General features: G+C 38.5%; 1 protein-coding gene across 1 annotated transcript in view; it reads left to right on the forward strand.

Annotated features, from left to right (window-relative positions):
• Positions 1 to 18,993, forward strand: part of LOC145989703 (nuclear exosome regulator NRDE2) — a 37,976-nt gene that overhangs the window by 11,990 nt on the left and 6,993 nt on the right. Inside the window, exons 5-7 of the mRNA XM_083124940.1 lie at positions 977 to 1,177; positions 3,647 to 4,832; positions 10,603 to 10,768. Coding sequence (XP_082981066.1) covers positions 977 to 1,177; positions 3,647 to 4,832; positions 10,603 to 10,768 — 1,553 coding nt within the window. The remainder of the gene's footprint in view (positions 1 to 976; positions 1,178 to 3,646; positions 4,833 to 10,602; positions 10,769 to 18,993) is intronic.

Genomic DNA, 18,993 nt, shown 5'->3' on the forward strand with positions numbered 1-18,993 from the left:
GACTACAAAATGCTGTTGTTGACGCGTCAATCAACTGCCCTATACTACGAACGATGCGCGCTGACAGGAGTTTTCAACGCATGTGTGGATACACGGAACTGTGGGATGATACGCTCGTTATGCCATCTCTTGTCCAGGCGCACGAATTAATTCCTAGACCAAATAGTTTAACTGATGTCCACCTGGGCCCCTGTTGATAGTTTACATAGATTCCATATCATTAGAGAGGTGAAGCATTTCTTGTGAAACAAAGGACCATAATGCTGCAGTGGTCCATGTCCTTACGAAGAGGAACATCTGTCTTTAACCATTTCAGTTAAATACATTTAGTTAAGTATAACAACAGTGACTAGAATTAGGGCAGTCGATACTTCTTTGAACTGATATTGACACTCTTAATGATTCTGTTGTCAGTACTCAAACATTTGCAACAATTAAAGTTGGTCAGAATATTCATGTAGAAGCTTTCCACTTGAAGTACAGAGTTTTGATTTAAAATATTCATAATTTCATGTAAGACAAATTTCTCCCCCCCCCCCCCAGTCCCTTTGCAAAAATAAAGGACATTTTAAAATATGTATTCCAAGATAATTATAATATGCAAAAGTTTCACATGACATTTCGGAGTTCTAATGTGTCATTTTGTGCTTGAGTTTTTTAAAACGTTAATGTGCTGACCAAGGCAAAATTTGAATGTTTTATTAACATGGAAACAAGGTTCAACGGTGTTACCATTGAGTTTTTTATTATGTTCCTGGTTATCAACAGTTAACAGCAGGTATAATTTTTGTATTAATATTTGTAGTTAGGCTGACCTCTTTGAAACGATTGCACAGACTCATTTGGAAAATTATGAATACGAGATGACTTTCAATATAGCTAAGTGTTTATCTAGCTTTTAATAATATGTTGATTTTGAGAGAATACATATATTACATATAGATAAGATTCATTCATTCCTATGTACTCATTTCAGACATCACACAAATGCTGAGCTTCTTTTTACAACAAGCAGGACTGTGGGAGAAATTAGTGACTCTGCTGCAAGTGCACTTAGCTTTGAATGTTTTTCACACGGAGACATCGGAGTCTGTTGGGAGAAAAGTGCATTCGTCTTCCCATGCAAGCGAAATCAAGAGTTTGAATTTCAGTTCTTCAATTAAGGAAGACTTTGTAGGTAAATATATTTTGCTTCCCTCCATGAGCATGTATGTTGTATAACTCTTTCACACTGTTAAACAAGGCATGATCAGAAGGTGCAAGGTCCAGCAGGTATGAAGGATGTTTGAGGATGGTATACCAGAGTTCCTGTAGGTTTGCCTTAGTCTGTGCAGACATGTGGGGCCTGGCATTGTTGTGTAAAAAAATAAAGACATGTTTGGGCCATTTTCCTGACTGTTCTTGGTGTATTCTTTGACTAAGATGATCGTGATGGCCACAGTACTTCTCGCTGCTGATCTTTGTGCTGTGTGGGAACCATTCCAGCATCAGAATGTCACCAGCATCCTGGAATTCACATGGCAGCTGTTTTTGACATCTGAAACGTAGTGTTTTTTCTTCTTGCTTGCATGTCATGGGCTGTTATGTTTCCGTTGAATTGATTTCTGCTTCTTAAGCTGTAGAAAGACTCATCTCACATGACCAAATGATTTGTCATGGAGTTCCACGAGTTCCCTGCACCTGTCAACATGTTCTTCCTTTTTTTGCTGGGTGAGGGCATGTCGCACCCATTGAACACAAACTTTTCTCAATTTTAAATCTGTCATGATGATATCATGGGATTGTTGCCTTCCCACCCCCATTCCATGCTGCAACTGTTTATGTGTAACATGTCTGTAGTGTGTTGGAAACTTTCTTGATGATATTCCTGAACATCCTGGACTTGTCACCCACTCACTTCCATCCTTAAAAACCTGCATCCAATGAAACACATCTACTCAGCTAGGATTATTATTTCCACACACTGCCTGTAACAGATTCACAAAAAGCAGATTGTCCACCGTTATCTGCGATGTCATGTTCCATGATGAACACCTCAATTGTCAATGTTACACTTAACACTAATTGGAAATACTGCTCACCCTGTGGTGCCAGCTGGTGGAATAACTCTTATGCTTCTGCTTGGCAAAGGCCAAAGTCACTAGTTATGTGAACCACAGTCACTTTTCCTTTAACACAAAACATGTTCCATTCACAGAGTCTCATTCTTTTCCGACCAAGCTAATAGTACCTAAATATTGAAATCTGAAACTTGAAACACAGTGTTGCAAAGGTATGCCTGTACAACTGGGAGGAATTTATCATTGATACCCATGCATTAGACTTGTGCAGTATGTCATGCTGATATGGTGTGAAACGTTGCTGTTGATTGGCTCGTTCTCAAGCATCTTATGCTTTCGGTCTGAAATCTTCCTTACTGGTAGAGATCCTACATAATACGTAGATGTCAATGGGTAATGTGTAGACCTGAGATTTTAGGTTTCTAACCTATTTTTTCCTTTACAGGTATGTAAGATATAATAAGTTATGTCAGCGTTTCGTTAAAAAATGCAACAACCGATGAAGTTTTTATAGTGCCTAAAAACCTATTTTGCTTGTTAAAACATATTTTAGGTTTATGTGCCTAAAGCAAGACTCTTTTAAGGTTTTTACATATTGTTAAAGGTTTTAGAGGATTTTTATGTCACACAGAGGCATTTGCTTTGTTTGGTCCCCCAAAAATTCAATGACGAACGTGTTGGAAACATACTCTCTGTCGATTTTCCTTCCTCCAAGTCCATGCTGATTTTTCCAAGCTCTAATCAAAGCAAAATGTCTAGTGCCCCTGTCACCTGTACAATCCAAAGTGCAAACTTCTCATCTGTGTGATCTTGCTCACTTTCGTGTCACTTTGGTGCTTTGTGGCATTCACGCCTTACAAACTAACATTCCAGCATTGAAGTTTGCACCACTGACTATGTTTTTGTTGAAATATTATTTTCAGCATATAAGTTGATCCTCACGGACAAAATTGCGGAGTTTGACTGAGGATAACATGAAAAACGATCGTTGCCTAACTATACGGCGAGGAGTGGATTTTAATAGCAAATTTCCAATGGTAAGTTCTGCCATCGCAGAAGGTTAGGCAATGCACATAACGTTATGCAAGATAGTGTGTATTTCAGGATATAGGTGTCCCATTTTCATTGCCGGTGACTATACCTAATCAGTATTTTTCAGGAATTTTGAACTATTTCAAGTTTTTTTGAACCTACTTCAGAATTTTTCGAGCCTAACAAGATTTTTAGGACCTATTTTAGGGTTTTTAGAACCTATTTTAGGGTTTTTAGAACCTATTTTAGGGTTTTTAGAACCTATTTTAGGATTTTTAGAACCTATTTTAGGGTTTTTAGAACCTATTTTAGGGTTTTTAGAACCTATTTTAGGATTTTTAGAACCTATTTTAGGGTTTTTAGAACTTATTTTAGGGTTTTTAGAACCTATTTTAGGAACATAAAAATCTGAGGTCTAGTAATGTTTCATGTAAGGTTGCTTTTCAGTTCACTGTAGAATTGTAGCATGCATTTCAAGAATCCATAATACTACACATTTTGTGATTTAAAGTGTGATGGTTATAATACAATACATGTTTTGTTTGTTTTGACAGAATCCTTGGAGGATGAAATAATCAGCAGTGACGTTCCTTTGCCTGAAATGTGGCTGAAAACTGAGAAACTTAAGACTTGCTTACACTGGTTGCCTTGGAGTTCACATCAAGAAGATAGCAGCGAGGCCGCAGAAGACTGCAAAGACCCACAGCGAATTGTGTTCATCGAAGACGTGTCCGAGTTTTTGTGTCCTTTGGTTTCCGATGCCGTCTCTTTCAGACTTGTTTCGTTGGTACTCCTGCTTCTGAAGGTCCCTCCCCTTCCATTCAGGGATACCACCTTTTGGAGGTTTGGACTCGACGTTCCGTGGACCTTTGAGTCTGCCGAGTTAATCTTGGCTGCTCTTTTCCCGAATTCTCTGATCGCAATCACTGAAGTATTTCCCTCAGGAATCAACGATTTGGTTGTGGGTCCACAGTACCTGAACACAATGCCTGGGCAGGAAGAATACTTGAGTTTAGTTGAGTGTGTGTTTCAGGAAAGTGCAAGGCATCTGCAGGAGCCTTACAGAACCTTTCTGTGCATTTGGTGGCTCCGTTTTCAAAGATTCTTACTCATCTTGGACAAGCAGCGCAAGTGTCAGGTACCCAAAAACAAGAAAAAGTCTATGAAGCATACAATAAAGGACTTTCTGAAGAGGGAAGAAAACAGGAATTCAGTCTTGTTCTACAGAGAGTATGCTTTAATTGAAAAAGAACTGGGACACTATGACAGTGCTTGCAAAATTATTCACACGGCAATGCTGGCATCCAATTCGAGCGTCGTTTCAATCGTGAACGAAGTAGATAAAGCAAACATGTGTTCCTTATACAGAACATACTTCGAGTTAGTTCTGATTGGTTCAGACAAGAAGAGTCACGCTATATGCATTCTCACGAAGCTTGGGCTCGGAGAATTACCGCACGGTTTAGATGAAGTTCCTTCCAAGGAAGACATTTCTTCTGCAAAGAGAAAGTACGGTGCGATAACGAGGGAACTTACGGCTTCTCTTAATTTTGACGGTGGGGGTGAGCCTTGTGAGCATCTTGAACCAAACTTCTTGCTGGACTGGGTGGCATGTCACATGTGGCTGGTTTATTTAACCGAGTCCTGTTGGGTGGCTGGCGTCATCTTAGAAGATATTCTCCATCAGCTTGAGACCGATAAAGTGAACGAAGGAACATGCTACAAGTGGAAAGTTGTCAGGTATGTTGAGGGAATTTTAAGATGATTCGTAGTGCCACATGTTTATGGTGAATAAAAGATCAAGATTTTGGTGCAGAAATTGGTCATATTTCGGGAAAAAGCGGTATATAAAATGGTATTTTGGTGTTAAAATGGTGAATAAGAACCTAAATTTGATTTAAAAACTATACTCATTACCCAAAATTAACATTCACTTGTAATAGCACATTTATATAGTTATCAGAGTATTAAGTTTATTCCTGTGTAAAGGAGTCTATTTTTGCTTCTCAAATATTTACAGCTGAATTAATCAATTTTCCATGATTTGCATAACCCGCAGGATAATGTACACCTCAGAAAGCATTGTGTTGGTAAATAAACCCTAAATTTCGTGTTCAGGAGTTTATCTCATATTTTGCAGATCATTTCGCATTACTTCGGGACAACACATGGTTGCAAAGTGAACCTTGCACCTTTAAAGAAAAAGAAAAAATAACTTTACAATGTGTTATTTCACATTTCGTGTTTTAGTCAAAAACAAAATATGCATGCCCCTAATGATTCGATGCAGTAATAGTAGCAGTCGCTGCTGCTATGTAGGGGGGGGGGAGTATCTTTCCTTAGATGTTGTACTTTTCATTTGTGGACTAGTAGAAAAAAATGTGAAAATGATTTGTTAAGTTAGGATTCTGACATTCCTGACATACTCACAAATCTGCAAAAGCATTTAGCAACTGAGGTACTTTAGTATTATACGGACTACCTCCAATTAGTATGCTATACATGCCTAACCTAACCATCATATCTAATTAGTATGCCATAGGAACATAACCTAAGTTATTAGATATGAAGATTATGTTAGGTACCTATAGTGTACTAATTGGATGTAGTCCGTATAACACTAAAGTACCGCAATCGACTCACGAGTTCCACGCCGTGCGTGAGTCTCTCCATGATTTGATTTGATTAATTTTTGTTATTTGGCATTACTTTCTGCCACTTTTGGTTAATTATGATGATGACGATGAGTGATGATATGATGAAATTGTTGAAGGGACACTCAAAATGAATACCCATGCCCTGACTGGGATTCAAACCTTGGAGCCCTGACATCGTAACATGCTGTGCTAACTACTCTGCCACAGAGGTCATCAGTCTGTCTTCATGAATTTTGCTTAACCCTCGCATTACCGAGAGGGGTATTCTGACTACCCTAGGTTGATTTTTTCCTATAATAATTTTATCTGAAGAGCTACATACTTGTGGTTTCATGACTTTGTCCTAAAATGATTGAAATTGTATTTACACTTGTGACTGACCCATTTTTTTTTTTGGTTTTTATAGTTATTTTTGACAGGATATATTGGTGGGGTTGTGAGACTACCCCGCTTGGTATGATATGTCTTCTCTTCTTATTTGTCAAAAATGAAGGTTTTATGAAATATGTCTCATTCATCTTCGTTATTTAATTTTTCTATTGTTGAGTTTTACCATACATCCATTGTTTAGCTCAAATAATATATATTGTTCTCTATTTTTTCAGGTTACTATTGTTGAGTTGAATTAGAGCACGCATACATGGCAACGCTGCACTAGTGTCACCATATGATGTTTATGTTCAGTTTAAATACTTTTAATAATTTGAAAAACTGTATTTCAATACTAAATAAAGCTATTCATTGAAAATAACAGAATCTAAAAACAAATATTACACTAAATCACAAAATTGTATTGGGGTAGTCAAAATACCCCACTTGGTAAAATAAAGGTGTCGAAAAGCTTGGCAACGGGAAGGTTAATGATCATTCATACTTATCATTGCAATTAGCAAAAGCTTGCAGAAAAGCAATGTAAAATAAGAAATATAAAAATTACTGGGTGATTGTAGCAATGTATGTATTCAAAACTTGTCAATGATTCCTTAACAATCTGAATTGCTTTGTGCATTTCCTTGATGGCTGCAGAGGTTTTTAACCGTCCACTCACCCTCTTCCCAAAACACAGGGACAAATAAAGAGGACCTTTCTGGCAACAATCTTCGAGTTTGCTGTATCCTGCTGAAAAAGAGTTTTCAGTTTTGCTTTAAATTCACTTTATGCACAGATAGAGTAAAGAGGACTGAACCTATAGTTTAATGTGGGATCTGAAAAATGATGTGCCTCCACCAGATATATAGCCCAGGACCCCTGGATTACAAGGCAACACTATTACAAACTATGCCAAGAGGGAGGCCATCCTGTGAAAAGGAAAGCAGTAGCGTGGCAGCTCTCTACAGTCCACAAATGTTAGAGACAGCTTGCAACAGACTATTGCAAAAATTGGAAATCCAAAAATGTAAAGGGGCAAAAATTGCATGCTGCACTCTAATATTTCACAGGAAAAAAATCAGAAATTTTATTATATTTCATCTGGATCAAGATTCAAGTTTCATACTCGTATTTCATAACAAAATCCAAGAAATTGTTCTTGTTTATATTGCAACTTATAAAAGTAATAAGACTCATGAAAAAACATTACTAATCAGATTTGTAATACATGGCTTGATAGACTAATACATTGAATATGTGTGGGGGCATGGAGGGGAGTCAATTTGGAGAATTGCAATTGTTACACTGGAGTATTTTCATCAGAGTGATTTAGACAATTGTAATGCAAGAATTCAGTGTATCTGAATGACGGTTTGATATTAAAGTAACACTTGAAGCTTTCTTGGCGACGAATGATGAATAGATTCTCTCGGGCTATCGACCAGGTGAGTTGTGGAAAATATTCCAAGCTTTCGAGAGCTTAACGTCACTCTCATCTTCAGGGTAGAAGTGGTTTGATATTAGATTCTTAAAATTCAATATTGTTGTTATTGAGTGTGGATTTAATGGGTACTAGATACTGTACTGTACCTATAAAATGAGACGATGGTGTAATACAGGAGTAATTCCTAAAAGGTATTCTAACGACCTTCATCTCCGTATCCCCACTTTCGATATTCCTGAACATGCTACAGCAGGTGGGAAGAATTTTGCAACCATGTTATGAGAAATAATCTCCCTTCAGATCTCATTTTGATTTAAATTTCAGGACATATTCATTATATAGTGATATGATTTAATATCATTTTCATTATAGTCTGGTGCCAAAATTGAGCAAAGTATAGTTTTTTTTTTGTTTTTTTTTAGGCGGGGAAGGGGGGGGGGAGTTAACATGTTATAGTGGAACCACAGGCAAAAGAGCTTGCACACACCTGCGACTCCTGTGCACTGTAGTCCTGCTGGAGGAAGGAGGAGAGTGGAACATGTTTCCTTTTGGCCAGAGTTGAACCGATGGAGGGGAAGGTGCGCAGAGAGTTTGGGCTAAAGGTTATTTTCCTTGTTGTCGCTTTATAGAGAGTTCTAACCAATCTGATATACAGTGAAACCCCGATTTTACGTTCCCGGATTATCATTCAATTTTCATGGTTCCAACATGGAAAAATGTTATAAAATTTATTTTACATTTTCCAGCATTTTAAGTTCTTGCTGGTCGGTTCTCTGAAAAATGTAAAATCGAGGTTCCACTGTATTTCATTTTTTGGGTCCTTAAAGATGAAACAGCTTCCTGCCATTCTTTGATTTCTAAAGTACTCCAAGAGTCTCCATTTTGTAAAATGATGGATACTTTCAGCAGTGAACCATATGTACCTGGAAATATACTTAAGTGTAATTGCAGCTGAAGTATGGTACTAGCCTAATCACATCACCGTAGCAATGGCTAGGATTATGGATGGGTGGAACACATCCTGCTTATGAGCCTCCATGCCTTCTTACAGTGTGCAGCAGGATGCTTTATTGAGATATTTGAATTTAGACATACTTATTTCATAAAATGATATTGAAAGCTGAAGTGTAGATGGAAAATTATGGTTTGACCGAGGCTTGAATGGGATTGCATGCCTCTGTTATAAATAGACCTCGGATTTTTAGGTTCTATAAAGTGTGCTTTTATGTTCCTAACATAGTTCGAAAAACCCTAAACTAGGTTCGAAAACCCTAAAATAGGTCCTCAAAATCTTAAGTTAGCTCGAAAAATCTTGAAGTAGGTTCAAAGAAACTGAAAATAGTTCAAAGAAACTGATAAATGCTTATTAGGTAGAGTCACCGGCAATGAAAATGGGACACCTATATCCTGAAATACGAACCATCTTGCGTAACGTTATACGGGTTGCCCAACCCTACAGCGATGGCAGAACATACCATTGGAAATATGCTATTAAAATTCACTCTTTGCCATATAGTTGGGCAATTTTTTTTTTTTTTTCATATTATCCACAGTCAAACTCCGCAATTTTGTCTGCGAAAATCATATTTTGTGCTGAAAATAATCTTTCAGCAAAAACAGTCAGTGCTGCAGACTTCAATGCTGAAATGTTAGTTTGCAAGGCGTGAATGCCACAAAGCACTGAAGTGACGTGAAAGTGAGACCACACAAAGCAGACCACTTTGTATTGTACAGGTATCAGTGTCACCAGACATTTTTCTTTGTTTAGAGCTTTGAAAAATCACCATAACTTGGAGGAAGGGAAATCGACAGAGAGTACGTTTCAAACACGTTCGTCATTGAATTCTTTCATGACCAAACAAAGCAAATGCCTCTGTGTGACATAAAAATCCTTTAAAACCTTTAAAAATATATAAAAACCTAATAAAAGGTTTGGTTTAGATGCATAAACCTAAAATGGGTTCTAACAAGCAAAATAGTTTTTTTAGGCACTATAAAACTTCATTAGTTGCATTTTTTAACAAAATGCTGACATAAATTATTATTTTGTAGATACCTGTAAAGGAAAAAAATGGTAAAAAAACTAAAATCCGAGGTCTAGTTATAACCAACTTAGCTACCAAGACACTTTTCGCAGCTAGGTTTTCTGTACATGCCTTTCAATATTTTCTGCAAGTTCCTAAGGTCCCAGGTGCAAATTTTGCTCAATTTATCCACCAACTTATTTCTACAGAGCATTCACTGACATTCGCTACGAGACTGCAGCAAGCGGCCCGGCGTCAGCACTTGTCTTTCCCGGTGAACAGGTCTGCAACAGTCACACGGTACAATCTGTTTTTTTCGCTCTCCCTGCCTTCGCTCTCTTTCCCTTTCTGTTGACATTGCAGACTGACGCCAGTATAATCCTTGCTCAGAAGATTGTTGTGTCGTGTCCGTGTGTTGAACATTGTGGCTTAATATGGCACCACAAAAGTTTACATTACAACAAAGGATTTATCTTGTCGAGTGTTACTTCGGGAAGAGGAATTGTGGAGAAGTGCGACAACGTTTTGCAACAAAATTTCCTGGTGTTCCCGTTTGACATAGGACCACTATATTAAACCTCATAAAAAAGTTTAGAGTAACAGAGTCAGTTCTGAATAAAAGTGGAAAGAGAAATGGTGAAATCTAAAAAATAAAGTATGCAAAGACAATCCGCACACCATCCGTGAGTTAAAAGAGAGTATTGTACGAGAAATCGGGAGAATTACAGTAGACGAACTTGCACATGTAAATGCCAAGTTTCTTTCGGAGATGCCAGGAATGTGTTGTAGCAGAGGGACATCATTTTCAACACCTTCTATATCAAGGTTAGTACACAATATGAAAACTAATTTTAATAGCTGACTCTAGCGACTGTTGTGGACCCCGTTCACCGGGAAAGACAAGCGCTGATGCCGGGCCACTGCCGCCGAGTCTCGTAGCGAATGTCAGGGAATGCTCTGTAGTAGCCACTTCTGTATGGTTGTGCTTTAAATTATGAAATTTTTATTCCTTCCAGGCAAAATCACCTGAGGGAATGCTTTTACGAAGTTTACCTGTCTATGTTATGGTACCATTGTCAGAATTCTCCAGGAACATACAGCATTCTCCAAGGCATTTTGCAAAGAGCATTGAAGGATTATCCTAATAGTCTGCACTTCCTTGCACTATTTGTGTATGTTGAGGTAATGTTGACAAACTATCACATAACTTATTAAGATTACTGAGCAAATTCTGATTTCAGTATACTAACCAGTCCTGAAAATTCTGGTTTCAAAGCTATACCATGGCAGAATTTCAGCAGTGTTATAATGTTACAATCAGACAAAACTAAAAATAATTCAGGTGTCGGCCCGTTATTCTCAGGAACCAGTTTTTTTTCAAATATGGTCTAAAAAAAGTCATCCTTCCAACTAAGATTTTGAAATGTGATCTTAAAACATTAAATTTATTAATTAATACAAGAATGGATTAAAGAACAGCATGAATAACTATTTTTCTTGTAGTCTACGGTTATTACAAGCATAAAAACACAGTTTTTTGTTGTGACATTTCAGGAGAACCCACACTCCCTTCATCACACATTTATTTTTAGTTTGATTAAAGATACAGTTATAACAATGGTCAAAATTTTTTTAAAAAAAAGGATCAGTTATACAATGGATGTTGTCAATGTTACATTGTTGTAATGTAGCAACTTAAGTGTGAAATAAGCATTCTGTTTTATTAATATTTCAGATAAAAAAAAATGATCATTTTTTCTTATAATTATGAATCTCAAATATGATCAGACAATTCAAAATCATCATTACTTGAACAGAGATTCTTGATGTTTTTAGGTTACATTAAATTTTAAAGATAGGGGCTTACTCCACTTGTGAAAAAGAAAACTCCATAGCGGGTCTATGTTACCATTTTCATTACTTTAGTCTATGGGCCAAGTGGTGAAAATCAAGAACTCGGTATAATGTGGGGGTACTAAGTTTCCTTTATACCACAGTTACATGGTTATGAATGGATGCCAAAAAACCATGATTGCCATCTCAAAGTGGTTGCTAATAGAAATGGCGGCCAATCCAAGATGGCGGATGTTGAAATTTGAAAAAATGACTATATCTCTGAAACCAACGGCCCGATCTCAACGAACTTTTTTTAAATGAAAGCTTAATATATGTTCTATATTTAATGTTATCTTCAGTTTTTCGATAGGAGAAACCGTTAAGTAGTTAATCACGGATTAGTAAAACAAAATCGTATTTTTTACTATTAATTTTATATTTATCATTAATTTATTAATAATATAAGCATCTGAGAAGAAAATGTTCCAAGCAAACATTGTAGCATAAATGCTTATCTTTAATTTGACATATTACACTTGTTGGTTTTCACCTTAGAATTCATATAAAACAAATGAATTATGTAATGTGTGCATCGAATTCTTCTAGCAGCAGGTGTCCTTAGTCCTATTTAATTACACGTATTGTAACTGGTATTGACTATTGAATAGTATGTTATTGTTATATACATACACATTTAATAATAATCATAATAATTTATATTAGTATAAAAAAAAGGTAAAGCTCTCCCCTGTGCATAGCACCACGCCATGAAGGCGTATAGGGGGTGTGGGGGTAAGGCCCCACACTTTCTTGATCCGGTCATGAGTGGGGGTGATGTGATCAGCATCATGCCCCTGACCGCCTTTACCCCCCAGGGTTTCCCCCAGGTACCCATGTTATTCGACGCTGGGTGGGCACCGGGGCCGCTTCCAACGTTAGAAAAGTTCCCGGATTTGAACCGGCCGGGGATCGAACCCGGGACCTTTAGCATGGTAGTCAGACGCGTTAATACTAATTTATATTAGTATTGTTATTATTATTAATAATAATAATAGTTGTTTTTGTTGTTGTATTAGGTAGCCATTAATTTTGTTTAATTTTTACCACTGTTCATGGAAGAATGTTATAGACTGATTGAAATTAAAATTTTGTATGCGTCAGCACTTAGGCTATTTTCACCCGTCATATTATATGAGGCCAAGCCCCTTACAATATATAAAAAATCACCATGCGTGTGTCTAAAATCTCCTTACCCAGGGTAAAAAGCGAGGCGGTACTGGAGCACTCAGCACATATATTCCTATGACCAATACACAGGAGACCATACATACAACCATACAAAGGTAGCCTCTCTGATGGTATAGTGTAACGTCGTCGCCTTGTGATTAAGGGGCTCCTGGTTCGATACCCTGTGGAGGCACAAAGTGATTCGGATCCCACTTTAAACTGTAGGTCCACTCCGGATTTTTCTATCTGTGTATAAAGTGTACTTAAAAAGAAAATCTCAAATCAAACAACACTACAAAGGATTGTGCTGGCTGTAGGTTCAGGCGCCACAGTCTCGTTGGTCTCCAAGACTGCAGTTGCTGTGGTGAAGTACGTGGAAATGAGGTTAACATTTTGGGAGTGTTCAGAAGAACATCATAACATACATATATACTCGTTATTAGTTATTACAGCCGAAGTGTCTGCTTTCAAGAAAGTGAAAATCTGTAAAAACAGAAGACGGACCAGAGAAGTTGTATTATACGTATGTTGGGGAAATGCATTCACCAAAAGACATAGACAGTTTTGTACAGTGCTGCCGTGAGCAGAAATTTTGATTGAGAATAAAGATGCATGATTTATGGGCTGAAAAATGTCATCGCATTGTGTCGAGCCAATTTGACTAATATCAAGTCCTTGAGAAGACTAGAAGCAGATGCTTCATCCTCACATTTGTTTTCTGAAAGTCGTCCTTGCTCATCAAAGCATGCCGAGAAATGCTTGAAACGGACACTCACAGATGTACACATCGTATACATACATCAAGAATTGTGTTTCGTATGACAACAAGCAGCATTCATGTCTCTGGCAATGTACACCATGCAGAGGAAACATTAAGTGAGGCTGGCACTTCCTATCGTGCCAATATATTTATTGCAAAAAAATGTCGTCTACTTGCCACAAAGGTCTAGTAGTACAGTTATCCAGTGAAAGCAAGAAAATATTGCAATATCAGTTTCATGTATGCAGGATTACATACTTTGAAAAAAATGTGGGCAATTGTTTTATACACAACGCTGTATCTAGCTATTTCTGAAACTTTAGTGTAGTTACATTTTTATCTTATGATTTAAAATTGCATCTATCTAAAAGGTTCCAGGCAATCTTGCTAGGAAGTATGACTACGTAATTCATGTAAAGCTCGTGAAATGATGATGGGTTTATCCTACACCTTTCGAATCTTCCTTTATGTGTTTAGCAGCTCCATGAATAGGGTTCCCCCCCTACCTTAGCCAAAATGTGCTCTTCTAATCAGTGCTCAAAGTTAGTGGGGATGTGTGGGAATGGTATTCCCAAAGCTAGTGAAATTTTTGCAAATCATCTCCCCAGTTACCTCATTATATAGAAGCATCCCCTCAGCTAACTCCAAGTCTCGACCAAACACCCCCTCAGCTAACATTTTTCCATTTCAAGAGATGCTTCTAATATGATTTACGTCCTCAGATAGTTTACAAGTAGCAAATCCTAAGTCAGATTACCTATCCTACCGTCAATGCTGAATACATTAGGAGGAACCAATTTCTTGGTACAAGCTATAACGGAAACTTTTCTCGGCAGACTCTTATATTTTATCATCATCCTTAATTATTTTGAAAGGAAGTAACTTTGAGGTTCAACCCTCGAATTTCTTGAATAATATATATAGTGAAACCACAAGAAAAGAAACCTGCACAGACCCGCGACTCCTGTGCACCTTACTCCCACGTGGAGGGGAGGGGGAGAGTGAACCATGGTTCCTTATGGCCCGAGCTGAACGGAAAATGAGAAAGCTGCACGGGTAATTTTCGTCCAAGGTTTTTTTCTTCTTCTTGTGGTCGCTCTATAAGAGTACCATAGGTTTTACATGCCGATTTTCTTGCTTAACTACCTTCACCAATATCTACAGGTTTATCTGATCTGAATTTGGTGTAGGCAAAGTAATAAAGACTTATGATAACATTCTTCTGCAGCTAAGATCTCCCTTAATTTGATTGCGATGATTTTTCCACTCTTCTCTCTCAATTGCAGTCACATGCAATATCTTATCAATTCCCAGGAACCTGAGTAAGTGTTTCCCTTGATCTTCACATTCACTTGTATTTCCTTTCTTTGTCACACGAAACTCAATTCTTGATGTAGGCTGGTAGTGTCCCTTTCAAGCGTTTTGGAACATTTTCTTCTCAGATGCCTATTTTATTAATAAATTAATGATAAATATAAAATTAATAGTAAAAAATACGATTTTGTTTTACTAATCTGTGATTAACTACTTAACGGTTGCTCCTATCGAAAAACTAAATATAACATTTAATATAAAACATATATTAAGATTTCATTTTAAAAAAAGTTCGTTGAGATTGGGCCGTTGGTTTCCGAGATATAGTAATTTTTTCAAATGTCAACATCCGCCATCTTGGATTGGCTGCCATTTCTATTAGCTACCACTTTGAGATGGCAATCATTGTTTTTTGGCATCCATTCATAACCATGTAACTGTGGTATATAGGGAAATTAGTACCCGCAAATTATACCAACATCTTGGCTGGCCCATAGACTTATTTAATTTATTCTAGTGTTCCTTGGGGGAGAGAGAGGTCTTTCTCTCTCTCCTCCCCTGAGAGAGAGAGAGAGAGAGAAGGAAAGAAAAAGAGAGAGAAAGGAGGAAAGAAAGAAGAAGAAGGGGGGGTTGGGGGAGGGGCTTCTGCAATGAACGAAGCTTCCCGGACATTCAAATCTTTGTTACCCGTCACTCTTTTTAAACCCCTTCCCTTTTTAATCATGTGCTTCTCCTCGATGAGAGCTGACAAACCTTTTCTTGGGTTTAAATTTGTAATATCCATATTGTGTTTGTGCCATCTTATTGCCATTTTCCTCGTTTTTTGTCCTACATAATCCTTTGAACATCAACAACTTGTATTATATATTCATGTGGATTCCACATCTGGTACAGATTTTCTAATTTTGTATTCATTTTGTTTTGTATGTCTGACAAAGGGAGTGTGTGTTCTCCTGAAACGTCACAATGAAAAACTGTGTTTTTATGCTTGAAATAACCGTAGACTACAAGAAAAATAATGAATGACTATGCAATACATTCTAATACATGGCTGACTTTACTGTATCGCTGCTGATTTTAAAATTTGGGTAGCAATAGTGAATATATTGATTAGCGCATGTTTATTATTCTGATTCAATGATACACATGGTACAGAAAAAACACAATAATTTTTAAAAAAACACATATTATACTCATTATTTTTAGAAAGAAAAGGTATTGCAATTTTCTACAACCGAACATGAAATACTATTAAAAAATTTAGAACTAAATTTGAAAATTCAGGTGCCATGTGATATTTTTCGGACAACTTAGTGTATTTGTCTACTGGTGGTTAGAATACATTGATGTATGTACAGTGGAATCCCAATTTTACGTTCCTGGAAATACATTTTTCTACTTTATACATTCATTCTTCATGGTCCCAATAAATCGAAATGTTATAACATTTTCAGACATTTTAATGTATTTTTGCCATGGGCCACTGAAAACTTAAAATTCAGGTTCTACTGTATAAAATGTAGAGATGTACTGATATGAATTTTTTGTTGATACCAATAAGGTGTAAACGATTTTACTGATAACTGATTTAATATAAGATTGCAAATATTCCTTATCCTCCTTAACTAATCTATATATCCAAATATCTGCAATGGGTTTTACCTTAGAAGAACAGCATGCAGACATTTCCTTTGCAAAAGGAATGTATATGAATTACACATTTATGTTCATAAATACTATAAGGGTTGCCCCAATGAAAGTGAGACTTTTGTTTTTTTTCTTTAATGATATATTGGTTGGAATACAGGTTGTTCGCTTTATATCCGACCACTTTCGATTTGGTCCTGCCACCTGGCGTATCATGCTGGAACTATGGGTCTGCTGGTGGGAGCAGTGTTGTGTCTGACCTTGTAGGTGCGTGAGTGTTGGTAGTGAATGTTATCAAATGGTGACGAAAATCAACCGGTATTGGGAGGGTTACGTAATGGCCCTTTTCCATTCTAAGTTTTCATACGTACGCACTGTGAAACAGTGTCGGGAAAATGGATTAACACTCGGGGTGACTACTGCGAAAGCTATTGTGGCCCGTTACACACAACAGGCTCTCCTTACGAAACATTCACCCACGAAAACCACCAGAAGAAGGGCTGCAAGCAAAGTGTCACTGCTGGTGGTCACATTCGGGCGATCACATACCGTGACATTGACGGCAAGGGGTGCAGCAACTTTGTTAGCCAGTGCAGGGAAAGTTTCCCTCGTGGCTTTATGGTTGTGACGGGATTCGGATATGAGGGTAAGTTGATGATATGCAAGGTGGACAAAAACGTGAAGGTGAATGCCAGATACTACCAAGATTCCATTCTGATACCTATCTATCGGAGAGACATCCCGCCAGAACATCACTACGTTTTTATCAGGAAAGGGCAGAGGAATTCGGAATTCGTGTCATTCCGTTCGAAGACATTCCTGTGAAAAGCCCAGATGCCAGTCCAAAGGATTTTTGCGCATTTGGACTGTTAAAACGACGTCTTCAACATCGCCACCTGCCCACCCTGGATGGTCTATGGAAAGCTTGCAGGGAGGAGTGGGACAGAATTCCCATGCCTGTCCTGCGCCGGAGCTTGCAATGGAAACTGCGATGCCAGGCGATAGTCCACAATGCTGGGTGTCCAATAGAACATGATCGGTGGTGGCGGTGCGGTATCTCTTAAGGTGAGTACCCATCAAAAATGGTCGGATATAAAGCGAACAACCCTGTATATGAACTTACAGGAAGTTAAAGTGATCCATGGGTGACATATCCACTACACATAGTCACCTTGTCTGTTCAAGCAAGTGTCCCAGCACGTCACAAGGGTATGGATACCCTGAGCGAAGAATATCCGTGGCTGACTGCAGAACCAATCTTCGCTCAACATTGTTTGCAAACTGGCGGCCCTTCAGATGTTTTTTTAGTGGCCCAAAGATGTGGTAGTCTCAGGGCAAGAGATCGGGGCTGTAGGGAGGATGGTCGAGGACTTCTCAAGCGGAAACACCGCAGCAGATCACGGCACACCTTCTGCTTTCAAAAATTGAATAACTGCTCGCTGGGCCAGTTTGAACGAATCCATGTTGTGAACGTGCTTCTGCACAGGTAAACAACACACTGCGCCGTCAGACCATACCAGGTATGCATACGATGTATGCTTTCTTACATACAACTGCACCTACCAGAACAAACACAGAGCTCTGCATAGTTAAGCTATGACGCTACAAAAAAAAAAGTCTGTTTCACATGGGCAACCCTTATATATCGAATCAGTCAAGTTTTCAGTAATATTACCGTTACAACAGTGTACAGTGTTCGTTCTGAAAGTATCCGAACTTATTTATTTGCAAACAATTTATTGATGACAATTACAACTGCTGTCAATATTCTTCAATGTAGGCACCTTCAGCCTCAATACAGCGAGTATAGCGACTTTTCCACTGTTCACAGCAGTCCTGGAAGTCCTTGACTGACACCCTCTTTAATGCTGGGGTCGTGGCAGCTTGAACTTCTTCAATTGACGCAAAACGCTTCCCCTTGAGCTGGTGCCAAGTCCGGGCTGTAAGGGGGATGAGGCAGCGTTGCCATGCGTACGTTGGCCAAAAACTCACCTAACAACAGCACTGTGTAAGCCGGCGCATTGTCGTGGTGAAGCACCCACCTGTCGGCGATGTCAGACCGAACGCGCTGGACCCTCTGTCACAGATGCTGAAGCACTGTTTTGTAGTAAGCTGCATTCACGGTGGTCCCAGCAGGTACAAACTCTTTGTGCACGACCCCCTTCGCGTCAAAAAGGACAAGGAGCATTGTCTTCACCTTTGATTTTGACATCCGGGCCTTCTTTTGATGAGGGGATGCGGGGGTGTTCCTTGAACGCAGTGTGCCATGTGCAAACTTGCATGCGGGACATCACTTCCTCACCGTAAGCCTCCCGTAGCATGGTTAAAGTCTCCGCAACGTTGTTTTTTTCAATTTAACACAAAATTTCACAGCGTAGCGCTGTTCAAAAGTGGGCTCCATTTTCACCAAATCCACCAACTGCAAATTCTCGACGCGACGTTTTTTCCGTGTCCACAACACGAGCGATCGCACCTCAACCACTGCTCGCAGGCAACTGAGCGAGGCCTTGTTTTGAAGGTTAAGGTACCCACTGCCACCTGGCGCAGCTTACCCGAACCCTCGACCGATTCTCGCGCCGTGATGCGGACAGTTCGGGTACTTTCAGAACGGACCCTGTATGTA

This window comes from Lepisma saccharinum, chromosome 7 (assembly GCF_977018435.1).
Source record: "Lepisma saccharinum chromosome 7, izLepSacc3.1, whole genome shotgun sequence".
Taxonomy (NCBI): domain Eukaryota; kingdom Metazoa; phylum Arthropoda; class Insecta; order Zygentoma; family Lepismatidae; genus Lepisma; species Lepisma saccharinum.